Source organism: Nelumbo lutea, chromosome 1 (genome assembly GCF_056320005.1).
Source record: "Nelumbo lutea isolate HS-2025 chromosome 1, American lotus-T2T, whole genome shotgun sequence".
NCBI lineage: Eukaryota > Viridiplantae > Streptophyta > Magnoliopsida > Proteales > Nelumbonaceae > Nelumbo > Nelumbo lutea.
The window spans coordinates 14,039,558-14,054,017 of record NC_142684.1 but is presented as its reverse complement, the minus strand read 5'-3'; the positions used below and the strand labels follow the sequence as shown (position 1 = coordinate 14,054,017).

The 14,460-nt window shown below is 38.5% G+C and overlaps 1 protein-coding gene across 4 annotated transcripts in view; it reads right to left on the bottom strand.

Moving 5' to 3' along the window:
• The window catches only part of SHH2 (DNA-BINDING TRANSCRIPTION FACTOR 2), a 59,017-nt gene that overhangs the window by 13,073 nt on the left and 31,484 nt on the right, over positions 1-14,460 (bottom strand). For 3 of the 4 annotated variants that reach the window (XM_088965501.1, XM_088965499.1, XM_088965500.1), the window contains 3 exons: positions 6,410-6,495; positions 6,246-6,291; positions 6,013-6,154 (listed from right to left, as the gene is read on the bottom strand). In XM_088965501.1, the coding sequence (XP_088821627.1) occupies positions 6,013-6,154; positions 6,246-6,291; positions 6,410-6,495 (274 nt within the window). Of the gene's footprint in view, positions 1-6,012; positions 6,155-6,245; positions 6,292-6,409; positions 6,496-6,633; positions 6,699-14,460 lie in introns of all 4 variants that reach the window. The other variant, XM_088965502.1, reaches the window with a different exon arrangement.

The following is a 14,460-nucleotide window of genomic DNA, read 5'->3' as shown; positions in this document are numbered from 1 at the left end:
GTTTAGCAGGATCAATGAAAATTCTTTCAAGGGTTTGAAGCAAAGAATGAAAGACTGGCAATGTCACCTATCCCTCTAGCTTAGGCTGGCAATGCCACCTATCACCATCCCCTTAGTTTATAATCTTATCACAAGATCATTATGTCATCCCCAGAAATAGTTGTGTTCTATTTACACCTCGCCTTGATAGTGCATCAACCATACTACTGGCTGATCTGTAAATCAACTTGCATTTTGTAACTCTTCTCCTTTCCAAATCTTGTATTTCCTTCACGGTATTCCAACACTGCCAAGAGACCCAACTTTTATTCCTAGACAATCCCACAACCACTTTTGATTCACCTACCACAATCAAGTTGTTGAAATTTAAGGACCTTGCCAATCTCAAACCCTGTAATATAGGTGACAATCCCGCTATAGAAAAAGAACCCCATATCCACTCAGGTCTGAATAAAGAGCTAGAACTGTTCAATAGCAATCCCTAAAAACCCCTGTTCATCACTCTCCTCAACCTGCTTGTATTATTCCATGGTTGTAATTTGAAAAGCCCTGGCCATGCCTAACACCTATAACTTCTCTAGCAAAATCAATTGTTTTTGAGGCACATCATGTATGTCTGGCTAACTGACAGTCACAGTCCTTTATGCTTTAGACTCTGCTAACTCCATTCGATCACTCATTATAAGAAAACACCAATACACCATAAGTATTGCCTCTTCCCCCATTGGGGATCTCTTAGGAATTTGGTTTTAGAGGAGATTTTAGGGATCGAGAAAAATGGAGAAGCTATTGGATTTTTGGATTCCCTCAAATATGTATTCATACTTCAAGATGGTTTGGATCAAAGAATTTGCATGGACGCAAGTCATATACCCAAAAGCTTGGGCTCAATGCAGAATAAATTCTTCAAATTGGGTATATGACTTGCGTCCATTCAAATTCTTTTGAACCTGTAGGGCTTTTTTCCTTGTGCCTAATCTGTTAGGCCTTCCATGGTTCCCCCCTCTACCCTAATCCATTCCCAACTAAAGCATTTTGGCTGGTCCCACTCCTAGAATCAAAGCATTTTCCTAGAAAGCCTCATTGAAGATAATCAACATTAGTCAGATGTTCCAATGTAGATAGATAACTTGGTGCCTATGACTCCTAAGGTTCAAACTATCAATACACCCTGATAGGCCAGACAGGGTATTTCGTACTTTTGAACACTGCGATTTTTTCAGTTTTGTTTTCAAAATTTTGGAGGCAGCTATTTTTACGTGTTTTAATTATTAGAAAAATTCTTAAAATGCCTTAAAATAGGCATATTAGATACTAAAAGATACAATTTTGGAACCTTGTTAACACCATGTTTACATTATCTTGAAAAGTGATCCAAGTTTCAACCACATTTTTCTTGATTTTTGTTTCACTTCTAAGGTATAGAATCACTTTTGCCTCTTTTTGGTACCACTCAATATGCTACCATGGAGATCATGGATCTAAGTTCTTTACCACTAGTTCCTATTAGTACTAAAAGAGGGAATCTTTTTATGGAATTACAACATTGCAGTGTTTTAAAACGCGTGGGAGGCGTATGCCTGGAGGCACGCCTCCAGGTGAGGCGCTCCCAAAACACCCTGAGGCATATGCCAGAGGCACTGACACCTCTAAGGCATACGCCTCAGGTGCAAGAGGCATACACCTCTTGTGCTTTTTTCATGAGGCGTGCTAGAGGCGTACGCCTCATGCGACTCATGTGCCTCATGCACATCTGATAAGTGGTTTTCCCCCTGCCCCTTCGGCAGGGGGGCTTTGCCCCCTTTTCGACAAGACCCCCCCTTTCAACTAATGTTATGCATCTTTATTCTTCTTAACATAAAATATTTTTATTAAAAATGAGATCCCCCCTTCCTCTTCATCATCCTCCTAACCCCCCTCCTCTTAAGGAGGATTATGCCTTCTTGTGTTCGGGAGGCTTACGCCTCTTGCTTTCTAAACTACGCCTCATGCCTCTAGGTAGTGGAACGCCTCCGCGTTTTAAAACATTGCAACATTGCACTAGAGTGAGCATATTTTGGGCATTTAGTTAGAGAGGAATTGCAGAAAATCTGAAAACAAAGGCCAACTGGTTACTAAGAAACATGAATGTTAGCATGCAGTGGGTTGGCAGGTCTGCAAACGCTATGGCAGATTATCTTGCTAAACAAGGGGTTTTGATGGAACATTTGTACTAGGATACCTTCTAATCTTGATCCTTAGTGCTATGTGATTTTTACTTTTTAAGGGAGGTCGCACCACGTGCCTCTCAATGGGTTGCTTCTAACAGTTCTCATATTTCTTCAATTATCAAAAAAAAAAAACAAATTTTTCAAAAAAAAAAGTAAAGTATTTCATTAACAAGGTCCTTGTACAACAAGGGACTGTACATTGGGAACTTACATAAAATTGTAAATAGATATTTCCTTTTCAATTCTTATGAAAACAAGAGCTCAAAATCAAAAAATGTAGTCTTCCTTTAAACAGCTTATGCATGGCTGCCCATGACAAAATCATCCCTACAATTTTCTTAGCTACCAAAGCTTTTTCACTGCTCTTGCTTTCAATAGTACGAGCATCTCTCTCCCCAAATAGCCCAACAGACTGGCCATTACCATCTTCCACATTAACTTGTCCTTCCTACTCAATTTCCCCATATGCAATGCTTCCAAGAACTCTTTTGTTGTTCCTAGAAAGCAAACTAGTTTGGATTATTCACCACCATCCCTTGCTTCAATAAGTTGTCCATAGTAAGGCATCTATTTGCATTGCCACCCACAGCCGAGGTTCAAAGTATCGGAAACACCAAGCGTATCGGAAAGGCAATCTTAAGAGACGTATCAAGATACGCCTTGGATACACGTGCGCATCGGAGAAAAACTAAGATACGCATAGATATGCTTGGAAACACTATAAATACTTTAATAAATCATAAAAATACATCAACACTAAATATAAGACCTCAATGAGGTGTATATACATTAAACTAATATATTTTAATGGTTTTATGAAGAAATACATTGTAGTTAATTATAATTTTATTAAAAATCCTATGCTCAACTATAATTTATAAATTAAAGATCTTAAGTTTTAATGTTTTATGGGATGGGAAAAACCCAACTCTCCTATCCAACCATAAAACATGCATTGGCACAACTTCTAAGTGAAAATATAATTAATAATTATTTATTATTTATTTTCAAAAATTAGAAAAATTAATAAACATTATATAATATATTCAAAAAATAGTTATTGCTTTTTGGATATGATAGATGATCCATAGAATTATAATATATTCAATCATTGTGATCAAGTGATAAAATATAATTAATTAGTTGTTTATTTTTAACTCTAAAAATAAAAAATAAAAAAATAATTATTAACAAAGAAATTCCAATAAATCATCCATAGAATTATAATATATTCAATCATTGTGACCAAATGATAAAATATTATTAATTATTATTTATTTTTTAATTCTAAAAATATAAAAAAATAAAAAATATATATTAAAGAAGAAATTTCAATTGCTCTATGGATATGATAGATAAATCCATAGATCTAACACATATTTAGTCTTTATAGGTAGAGAAAAAAAACTACTTTTTTCAATTTTTTGTTAATTTATATTTTCCCCAAATATCATCATAAAATTTCCATAAAGCTATTGATAACAAAAAAAAAATTGTGATTTTGAATGTAAGAAATGTACATCAACATAAATTTATACATTAAAAAAAAAGAAATCACAAGATATTATAAAAAATTGAAACATTTTACTTATTTTTGCCATATTTTTTCAAAATTTGAAAAATCTTCAAAAAAATTAATGATTCACACTTGTTTCTTGCAAATTTTTGCAAATCTAGCATTTTAGGAATGAGGTTTGGAGTTTTAGAGTCATTTGGGGTTGAAAGAAGGATTATTTCAGGGAAAATAATCTTGTTTTCCCCCTTTATTTCTTTTTAGTTTTTGGTCGTATCTTTTTTGTCGATACGCTACCAATACGCCTCAATTACGCCCCTGATACGGGTCCGATAAGCATGAAAAAAGACGAAACACACAATTTCCATGTGTATCCTGTATCTGTTTTTCAAAGATACGATACGATACGCCCCGTATCGGGCATACCGTATTGAAATTTTAAACCTTGCCCACAACACAAAAGAAACTTTTGATGGGACCATAGGGCACCATATCTTAGACCAAGGAAATCTGCCACCCCCCCCCCCTAAAACAAGCCCCTGTAACATGTGCAAAATAGATGAAGTGATGTAAGGCATCTATTTTGCACTGCCAGCCACAGCACAAAAGAAACTTTTGATGGGACCATAGGGCAGGCACCACATCCTAGGACCAAGGAAATCTGCACCCCCCCCCTGAAACAAGCCCCTATAACATGACCTTACTGAGAAGTTCTTCGAACTTTTCCATGCCCAAACCCTTTTGTCATCTTGGTTCCTGTTTACCTTGACATCCTAGGACCAAGGAAATCTGCACCCCCCCCCGAAACAAGCCCCTATAACATGACCTTACTGAGAAGTTTTCGAACTTTTCCATGCCCAAATCCTTTTGTCACCTTGGTTCCTGTTTACCTTGACTTACTGCAACGTCTGTAGTAGCTCTACAGCTGACTCTACCACCCAATCATTTAGGCTCCTCCTAAGGGCCCCACACAAATTTCATCATCTTGGACTTCATAATTTTCCTTCACACTAGAGTCCTTGTTGAGTGCCAAATCAAACAGTGAAGGAAATACATCCTTCAAATGTCTCTCCATGCACCAAACATCATTTCAGAAGTCCTCCCTTGCTCATTGCCAACTTCCAGTTTAATGCTTTTGATGAAATATCATTTCTCAATGCCTTCCCAGACAACACAACCATAGGAGTTGTTAACCAGACCTGGATCACAATCTCTGTTTCTGGTCCCATGTTTTGAATGATCATTCTTTTCCATAGACTATTTTGCTATTGAGAACATCTCCACCACAAGAGCAAAATTAGATTCTTTTAAACATCTTACTACCAAACACTAAAAAGTGCTTGTCTTATAAGCGTTCATTCAGACAGTGCTTATTAAAAGCCCGTTTAGAGAGTAAAAGCCCCCCAAACGCAGCCTAAATGAAGGCGTGTTGGCAGTTCGGGGAAGTTTTTTTTTCTTTTTTACTTTTTTGTTAGATTGCAGTATTGCAGTTTGAGGAAGATTGTAAATAGGGGTCTTGGAGGCTGGAGAGATAGATGTTTGGTTTTGAGGATAGCAGTTGAGGAAGCATAGAATTGAGGTTTGCAGGTAAGATATGGATGACCGGTTGCAGTTGGATTGGAGGGTGATCAGCTCAAGATGACGTGAGTTATGTCATTTCGGAGAATAGTAAGTAAGCAGGCATTTTCAGATTTTGTGGAGAAAGGAATTGAGTTTATTTGTTTGGAAAGGAGGAATGTAAATTGAGTGGGTGGGGATGAGGTGAGGGGTATCAAGCAGTCAAGTTCGCATTTACTGGGTGTGATATCCCATCACTTGTCCCTTTGTAATACTTCTTTTATTTTTTTAACATTTTCTTTATGATCAAAAACACACAAGAAAATGAAGACAAATTATGAGGAAAAAAATGAAAAAAAGGATTTACACTGGGAAATCTTATTATAGTTGCCATGTTTTAATTAGTCTATGAGATGTGTCATAAAACATATCCTCTGCATTGACCAATAAAGCTATTACATTTTTTCTTAATAAAAATAACGGTAATCATTTTCTTTTGCATTTCTAATTCAGTCATTAAGCTTCTGTTTACTAGTCATTTAGCAGTGTTCTTTAGATGTGGTTAAGAATTACAAGTTGTTTGTAAGTATTGCATGTCTATTGGTCGCGATGTCTTAAAAACAAAGACCAAGACCATAACTATAAGATGGATGCATTTACCCAATAACCACACTTCCATCAAAACCCAAAGCATAAAGCAGAAATTAAGGCAATATAGTTTATAAAAAGTACCAGCAGGAACAGTTACAGGCTGAGGTATATTTCTCACTGGAACTGTATCATCCCGAGGCATAGGTGAGACACTCAGCTTCCCAGGAGTCTTGATTGATTTTGCCCTCTGAGCATACCTTCTGTTTTGGAACCAATTCCACACCTGAAAGAGATTCCAAAATAAGCATAAGGTTCCGGAGAAGTGTTCTGAAAGATTTCCTTTCTACAGAAAAATTAACTGCAAGGTCTCTGACCTGCTTTGGTTGCACAACAATCTTTCCTGCTCGTTCAGGAGACGCACTACACCCAAACATAATTATGTTACCTTTTCCTCTCTCCCAATTTCATTGTGACAATATTAAGTGCTAATGCTCTTATAGGAAACAAGCAAGATATATAGGCAACAGCAAAGTGATACCTAAACTTTTCAGCGAGAGTAAGGAGCACTTCCCGACTTGGTATTGTATTATTAACTTCTTGCAAACAAGCTTCCATCTCCGAAACCTTATAAAAGAGAAAAATATGACATTTTACCACAAATAGTTTTAACTAAGATACATATACAAGTATAGTGAGTTCCTAAAGAAACCAAACTTGCTACAGTATCCAATTGTCAATCAAAAGCATTGAAATTTTGAAAACCTTCACATGCAACAGCAACAATGGTTATGTCTCGTCAGTCATCACTTAATTTGGATTGCATACACCTTCAGGGGGAAAAAGAAAATAAAGAAAAATAAGGAGGAAAAAATTGCAATATTCTAATTGACTGGTAGTGGTCAATTTTTTTATGCCAATCAAATATTTCAAATTTTGAAGCTTAAGAAATACAAACATGTTAAACAATATTAAATTCAGTGGTTTGATAAGAGCTATGATGTATCCATCCATACAAGGTGTTGGATCACGTATTCCATCAGATATCAAGGCAAGGACCAAATATGGTCCATGTATCCAGACATGGACCCAACCCAATGGATTAATGTTATATTTCCCCTGGGCTATCACACTTCCTGCAGAGGAACTTGGCCTGCAACCGAACAAATAGATAAATTTCTAATGTCTCTGAAGGCACATATACTAATGAAACAAGTGACCCAAAAAACACGGATCTCCTAAAGGATATTAATCCATTTATTTACCTGTCCCCAAAAGGATATAAATAAGCCTGTCTATATGACACCCAAGGTATTGCAACTATAAATGCCAGAATTTGCTATCATTATTCCAAGCATTAGAGATGTGAAATATTCTGAATTATAGGCAGGTATTCTTTTTAGTTAATCAGATTAGAGAAATTAATTAGAATAGTGTAAAAAACATGAAACCATCAAGTCTATCCATTAAAGGAAGAGCCAGACACAGAAAGCCTCCCAATCAACTAAGTCAAACTGAACCAAATTGTGCAGGCATTCTTGGAAGTAGGTCTTATTGGTGGATGTCATCATATCTGAATTAGGGACTTTTTTTTTTGATAAGTAAAGAAAAACTTTCATTAGAACAAAGAAAAAAAAGAGGTTTACAATCTGATGGGAAACAAGTCATCACCCAGATACAAAACAAACTGAGAAATCAAAGTAAGTTTTCCACATTACATATTTGAATACCCAAAACCTCCCCCAACTTATTCCCCAAATCCTCCCTATCAATTTGCCTAAATTCTGGGAGCACCAACACCCAATCTGCCACAGATCTGCTAACTGCCTGTGGCTACCATCCTATCCATACTGCAAGCTTTGTCTTCGAATATTCTTCTATTCTCTCCTTCCATATGTTCCAACATATGGCATGTCAACAGACCCAGAGCAGAATACAAAATTATGGGGATGAAGAATGGATGATTCAACCCTACCCCAAGGGTCCTTTATATAGAAAGTGAAATTACAGAAATTACAGAGAGGCCCTTGCAGGGCTGAGTGAAAATAATAATAAATAAGAAAACAATACAATGAGGACTACAATAAAATGGTACATCAGGGAGTTTATTCAGACTCCCCCTCAAACTGATGCAGAGGCATGAGCATCAGTTTGCTTACTAGAAATAAGTGTCTAGATCTCGTCATGGCCTTTGTGAAGATGTCAGCAACTTGCATATCAGAGGCAACATGAGGAAGAGAGATAGAGTTTGCAAGAAACAGATCGCAGATAAATTGGCAGTCCACCTCAATTTGCTTTGTCCTTTCATGAAAGACAAGATTAGAGGCAATCTTAATAGCACTAGTGTTATCCACATACAGAGGAATGGGCGTAGGAGAGGAATGACCTAACTCCTTGTAATCATACAAAGAAGAGGAATAACAGAGAAGAGAGAGAGAGAAGAGAGGAGAGGAGAAGAAGAAGATGAGAAAAGATATGAAGGGTCAAAAGAAATTGAAGCTGACGGCACCCAGCTTCTCTTTTATTTAAAAGGTTTTATAACAATTCTAAGAAATTGCAAATAGGCTCCTAGCAATCTAAGCTGACAGCATTATAACAACATGAATAAAGAAAAACAAGTTAAAACTAACACTCCCCCTCAAGTTGGGTTGAATAAATCTATCATACCCAACTTGTCACACAACTTATTGTGTCATAGGTGTGGAAGTCCTTTTGTGAGAACATTAGCAAATTGCTCCTTAGATTTGACATAAGGGGTGCAAATTTCTCCCTTTTCCAACTTTTCTCTTATGAAATGCTTGTCCACCTCAATGTGCTTGGTCCTATCATGTAGGACGGGATTACCGGCAATGTTAATGGCTGCCTTATTGTCACTGTAGAGGATTGTGGACAGTAAACCCAAGTTCACCTAGAAGGTTCTTCAGCCACCCCATGTGCCATAGCTCTATTCTCTGCTTCAGCACTTGACCTTGCCACTACACTTTGCTTCTTACTTCTCCATGTCACTAGATTTCTTCCTACAAAGGTACAGTGCCCACTTGTGGATTTTCTATCATCCACAACTCCTGCTCAGTCAGCATCTGTGTAAACTTCCACCTTCAGATGATTATGTTTGCTGAATAGTAACCTTGTTCCTGGATACTTCTTCAAGTACCTAAGAATCCTCTCTGCTACCTCCATGTGTTGTCTTTTAGGGGAACGCATGAATTGGCTTAGGACCCCAACTGAGTAAGCAATGTCTAGGCGAGTCATGGCCAAATAAAGCAACCTTCCCACTAGTCTTTGAAATTGTTTCACATCTTTTAGTGGTTCACCATCACAATTTCCTAGCTTATGGTGAACATCCATAGGGGTATCGGTTGGCTTTGTACCTAACTTGCCTGTATCTTGTAACAGATCTAGGATATACTTCCTTTGAGCGATGAAGATGCCCCTTTTTGAGCGGGCAACTTCAAATCCAAGAAAGTACTTTAGGGGGCCCAGATCTTTCACTTCAAATTGAGAGACTAGGAATTCCTTCAACTTTTGTATTTTTGTGCTCCAGTTTCCTATAAGGATGATATCATCTACGTACACTATCAACACAGCCACTTGTTCCTGATATCTCTTCACAAAGAGAGTGTGATCAGATTGACATTGCTTGAACCCCACTTGTTGAACTGCCATACGAAATTTATTGAGCCACGCTCGAGAAGATTGTTTTAGACCATAGAGAGACTTTCTTAGTTTGCACACCTTACTTTCACTTCCTTTGGCACAAAAACCAAGGGGTTGAACCCTATACACCTCCTCCAAATCACCATTCAAAAAGGCATTCTTAATATCCAATTGATGCAATTTCCAATCAAGGTTTGCAGCCAATGATAGGACACATATTGAGTTCATCTTGGCTATTGGGGCAAATGTCTCATCATAGTCAACACCATAAACTTGGGTATACCCCTTTAGCTACCAGCCTTACTTTGTACCTTTCAATTGTCCCGTCTGCCTTGTGTTTCACTATAAACACCCACTTACACCCCACTGGGTCTTTCCCTGTGGAGGGCATTGATCTCCTTCATATCATCTGTCCATCCAGGGTATTTTAAAGCTTCTGCCACGTTTTTAGGTATGGGAATACTATCAACTACAGATAGGAAGGCACGGTGAGAAGGGGAAATGTGGTCATAGAACACATACTGGGTAATGGGGTGTTTGGTGGTGCATGACCTGACCCCTTTTCTATGAGCAATAGGAATGTCAAGGTCATCCACAACTGAAACGATGGCTATGGGATCAACAGGTATTGGACTTACCTCCTGGAATCAGATAGTGTTGGTTGCTCAATGTTTGGTGGCTCCACACCTTTGTCACATTACTGGTCTCTATGGCATTGACGTTGAAAGACACGAAATGGAGCGAGATACGGAATAGAAGGAAGGAAGACTTGCCGAACATGGGCCAGCTTCTCCTCCTCCACATTACTCTCCCCCTGAGGAGAAGCAGGGAAAAATGGTTCAAACTCAAAAAAGGAGACATCCATGGAGACGAAGGAACTTATGGCCAACGGAATCAAAGCATCAATAACCCTCTTGCGAAGAAGGATACCCTAGAAAGACACATGGAATAGACTGAGGATCCAATTTACCACGTGACGAGGACAAGTCATGGACAAAGGCACAACAACCAAACACCCTCATGGGAATTGAAAAAAGAAGAGACTGAGGAAACAATGACCGATGAGGGGCCTTGTAGTTTAACACTCTGGAGGGCATGTGGTTTATGACATAAGCAACAGCAAGTACAGCATCAACCCAAAATTGCTTGGGAACATTCATATGAAACATCATCCCTTGGGCTAGCTCAAGGTGTCTGTTCTTTCTTTTTGCAACACCGTTTTGTTGTGGTGTTCTTGCACATGAGCTTCTATGAATCGATCCATGGGAAGCAAAGAACTCATTTAGTTCACCATGGAAATATTCCTTCGCATTATCGGATTGAAAAATCTAAACTTCCACATGGAATTTTGTAAACACCATTCTTTGGAAATCTCTTACGATCTTTGGAACTTCATCTCTGTTACGCATGGGAAAAATCCATGTATAACGAGATAAATCATAAATCAATGTGATAAAGTACTTATGCCCACCCTTCGAGGTTATTGTAGTAGGCCCCCACACATCAAAATACACAATATGGAAAGGGAAACTTGATCTTTTATTACTTGAAGAAAATATTGTTCTACATTGCTTGCTCAATTGACACGTTTGACAATGGAAATCTGACACTGAACAGGACTTAAATAAAAATGGAAACAAAGACTTTATTATTTCAAAAGACACATGTCCTAACCGATTATGCCACAAAACAATTTGACCCTTATTTGACCAACTATGAGACTCTGAAGATGACACCAAGAAACCAGCCTTGTTGTCGAGAGTGTAGAGACCATCCACTAAGCTTCCTCTACCAATCGCTCTCCTAGAAGTTAGATCCTGAAAAATACATGAATTAGGAAAAAAGGTTACACTGCAGTTTAATGAATTTGTGATACTACTAATAGAAAGAAGGTTGATAGGTAGCTGAGGGACATGCATAACATTACTCAGGTTAAGTCCTTGAGGAAGGGATATTGATCCCTGACCTACAATGGAAGAAAAAGAGCCATTACAAGTCTCACTTTATCCTTTCCTGACAAAAGGTTATAAGAACTTAATAGGTTTGGCTTACCGATCATGTGATTAGAAGCCCCAGAGTCAATGATCCAGGGGGAATCTATGGTTGTGAAGACATGGAAGGCAAAAGTTGCATTACCTGATGTAGACGCAAATGAAGTAGAAGGGTTACCAGCGGCTGATTGGTCCATCTAGCGTAAGGCCCTACCATATGATTCCAAGTGACTACGGATGGAGTTCGTAATGTCTTCCTTGGGGTCAAAACCAATGAAGTATTCTCGAGTAGTATCAATTGGCACCACAACAGACTGAGTTTCTTGGGTTACCACATTTGCTGCGTTGTGTGTTGTATTAAGCTTCTTCTGACTTTGTACCTTACCCTATTCTTGTTTCTTTACAACTCACTTTGGTCTCCCATGGAGCTCCCAACATGTGTCACGTGTATGTCTTGAATGACGGCAATGAGTGCAGAACAACTTATCCTTATCATCGGCTTTCTTGGAATCATTTTTCTTTCCCAGATTATTTCCACCTGTTGCAACTATCACACTGAACAAGAGCATACACCTCTTGGACTAAGGGCAACTCTTTACTTCCTAAAATCTGAACTCTAAGGGGTTCATATATGGGGTTAGGCCCCAACAAGAAGGCAAAAACCCGTTGTTAAGAGACCAACCTCTTTATAGGCTCTAGCATCATCCTCATGTTTCCATTCTATAGCTTGATAGTGGTCAAATTCCTTCCACACTGAGGTAAGAACTTAATAATAAGCTGATAAGATGTGGTTTCCCTGTTTACAAGTTGAGGATTCAGCTTGCAACTAGTAGATCTTAGCAAAGTGCCTTTGCTCTGAATAGGTGGTCTTGGCTTGTTCCCATATCTCATTTGTAGTATCTGCCCACATAAAATTCTTTTTCACATCAGATTCCATGGCTACAAGGAGCCAGAACATCACCATACTGTTTTCTTGGTCCCACCGATCATGTTCAACAGTCCCACTCTTGGGTTCTTTCACGCTTCCATTTATGTAACCAAGTTTTCCCCTTGCTATTACATAAAGTTTTACACCTTTGGCCCATTCCAGGTAGTTCAAACCATTTAAAGGAGTTATCGGCATAGGAAACATCATGCTTTCAGTCCCCATACCTGTTGTACCATGGGTTGATGTAACCCAAGGTGATGCAAAATCATCATTCGCCAATTTCAAAGGCAGGTTTACAAGCCAAAACAGGGAAACTACAGGCGCACAAGACCATTCCTCACACCAGTACAATTTCTAACAGTCACAATTAAGGCACGAAACACCACACCCTACTTCTAAAAACATGTACACATTGTTGCAGCACACAAACAATCCAAGAAGAAGAAGAATACTGTTGTACCAAGTATATTGTTGTATATTCCACACTTGACAGACTAATTCTAGCATATACCTGGACAAAGGGGATCACACACACCTATACAGCTTTTGTACGAAGGTGCAAGGAACATAACAGGGTTTCACAGCATCAGCCAAAGGTCAAAAAAGGAAGTTTGTAGGCCTTCACAGCATCTGTCGAAGGAACGAGGCCTTCATAGCATCAGCTGAAGGTCAAAAACAGAAGTTTGTAGGTCTTCACAACATTAGTCAAAGGAACTAAGTCTTCACAGCATCAGCCGAAGGTCAAAAGGATGTTTTTGAATCTTCATAGCATTAGTCGAAGGACGCAAGGAAGCTTCATACCATCGGCTTCCACCAATTAGGGTTACCTTGGTGCTACGACCAAGGAAGAACCTAGAAGAAGAAACGAAAGTAATTTTTGATCAGTCTGATTTGAAAATTGTCTTCACAATCCAAGAAAAGAGACTGATGCCTAGGTTGAGTGAGTACTTCTTAGCGAAAGAAAACTCCTATTGCCTAGTGTGTTGCTCTAATACCATGTAATCATACGAAGAAGAGGAATAACAGAGAAGAGAGAGAGAGAGAGAAGAGAGGAGAGGAGAAGAAGAAGAAGAAGAAGAGATATGAAGGGTCGAAAGAAATTGAAGCTAGCGGCACCCAGCTTCTCTTTTATTTAAAAGGTTTTATAACAATTCTAAGAAACTGCAAATAGGCCCCTGGCACCCTGGCAACACACCCTAAACAAAAGAAAAGAACATGCTGCCAACAATCTAAGCTGACAGCATTGTAACAACATGAATAAAGAAAAACAATTTAAAACTAACAACTCCTGAAATAAAGATTGAAGCCAAACAACTTCACTAGAAACAGATGACATTGCCATGTACTCTGCTTCCGTAGAGGACTTGGAAACAGTCTATTGTTTCTTGCACTTCCATGATATTAGAGTCACCCATGAAGACACACTAACCGATAGTGGAGCACCATTTCGGGGCTTCCAGCCCAATCTGCACCAACATAGGCCTTTAATTGGAGAGAAGAAGATGAAGAGAAGAAAATACCCTTTGATAAAGAACCTCGACTATAGCAAATGATTCGATGCACTACAATCAAATGAGGTTGACGAGATGCAACGACAAATTGACTAACAACTTGAACTGCATGTGAGTCAGGACGAGTGATGGTCAAATAGATGAAAGACCCTACAAGTTGCCGATAGTGGGAAGCATCAGGAAGCAGGGAGCCTTCTGATTTGGATAATTTGACATTTAACTCCAAGGGAGTATCAACCTGTTTATTATCAGTGAGGTTGGCCAACTTAACAAGATCAAAGACATACTTGTGTTGGTAGACAAAATAACCTCGAGAGCTCCATTGGACTTCAAGTCCCAAGAAACAGTTAAGAGGGCTGAGATCCTTCATTTGAAAGGAACTATGGATAAGAGACTTGAGGTCCTGGATTCCTTCTATATCATCTCCAGTCAATAGTATGCCATCCACATAAAGTAAGAGAATGGTAAGGCCCTGAGGTCTTTTCCGAACAAAGAGAGAGTAGTC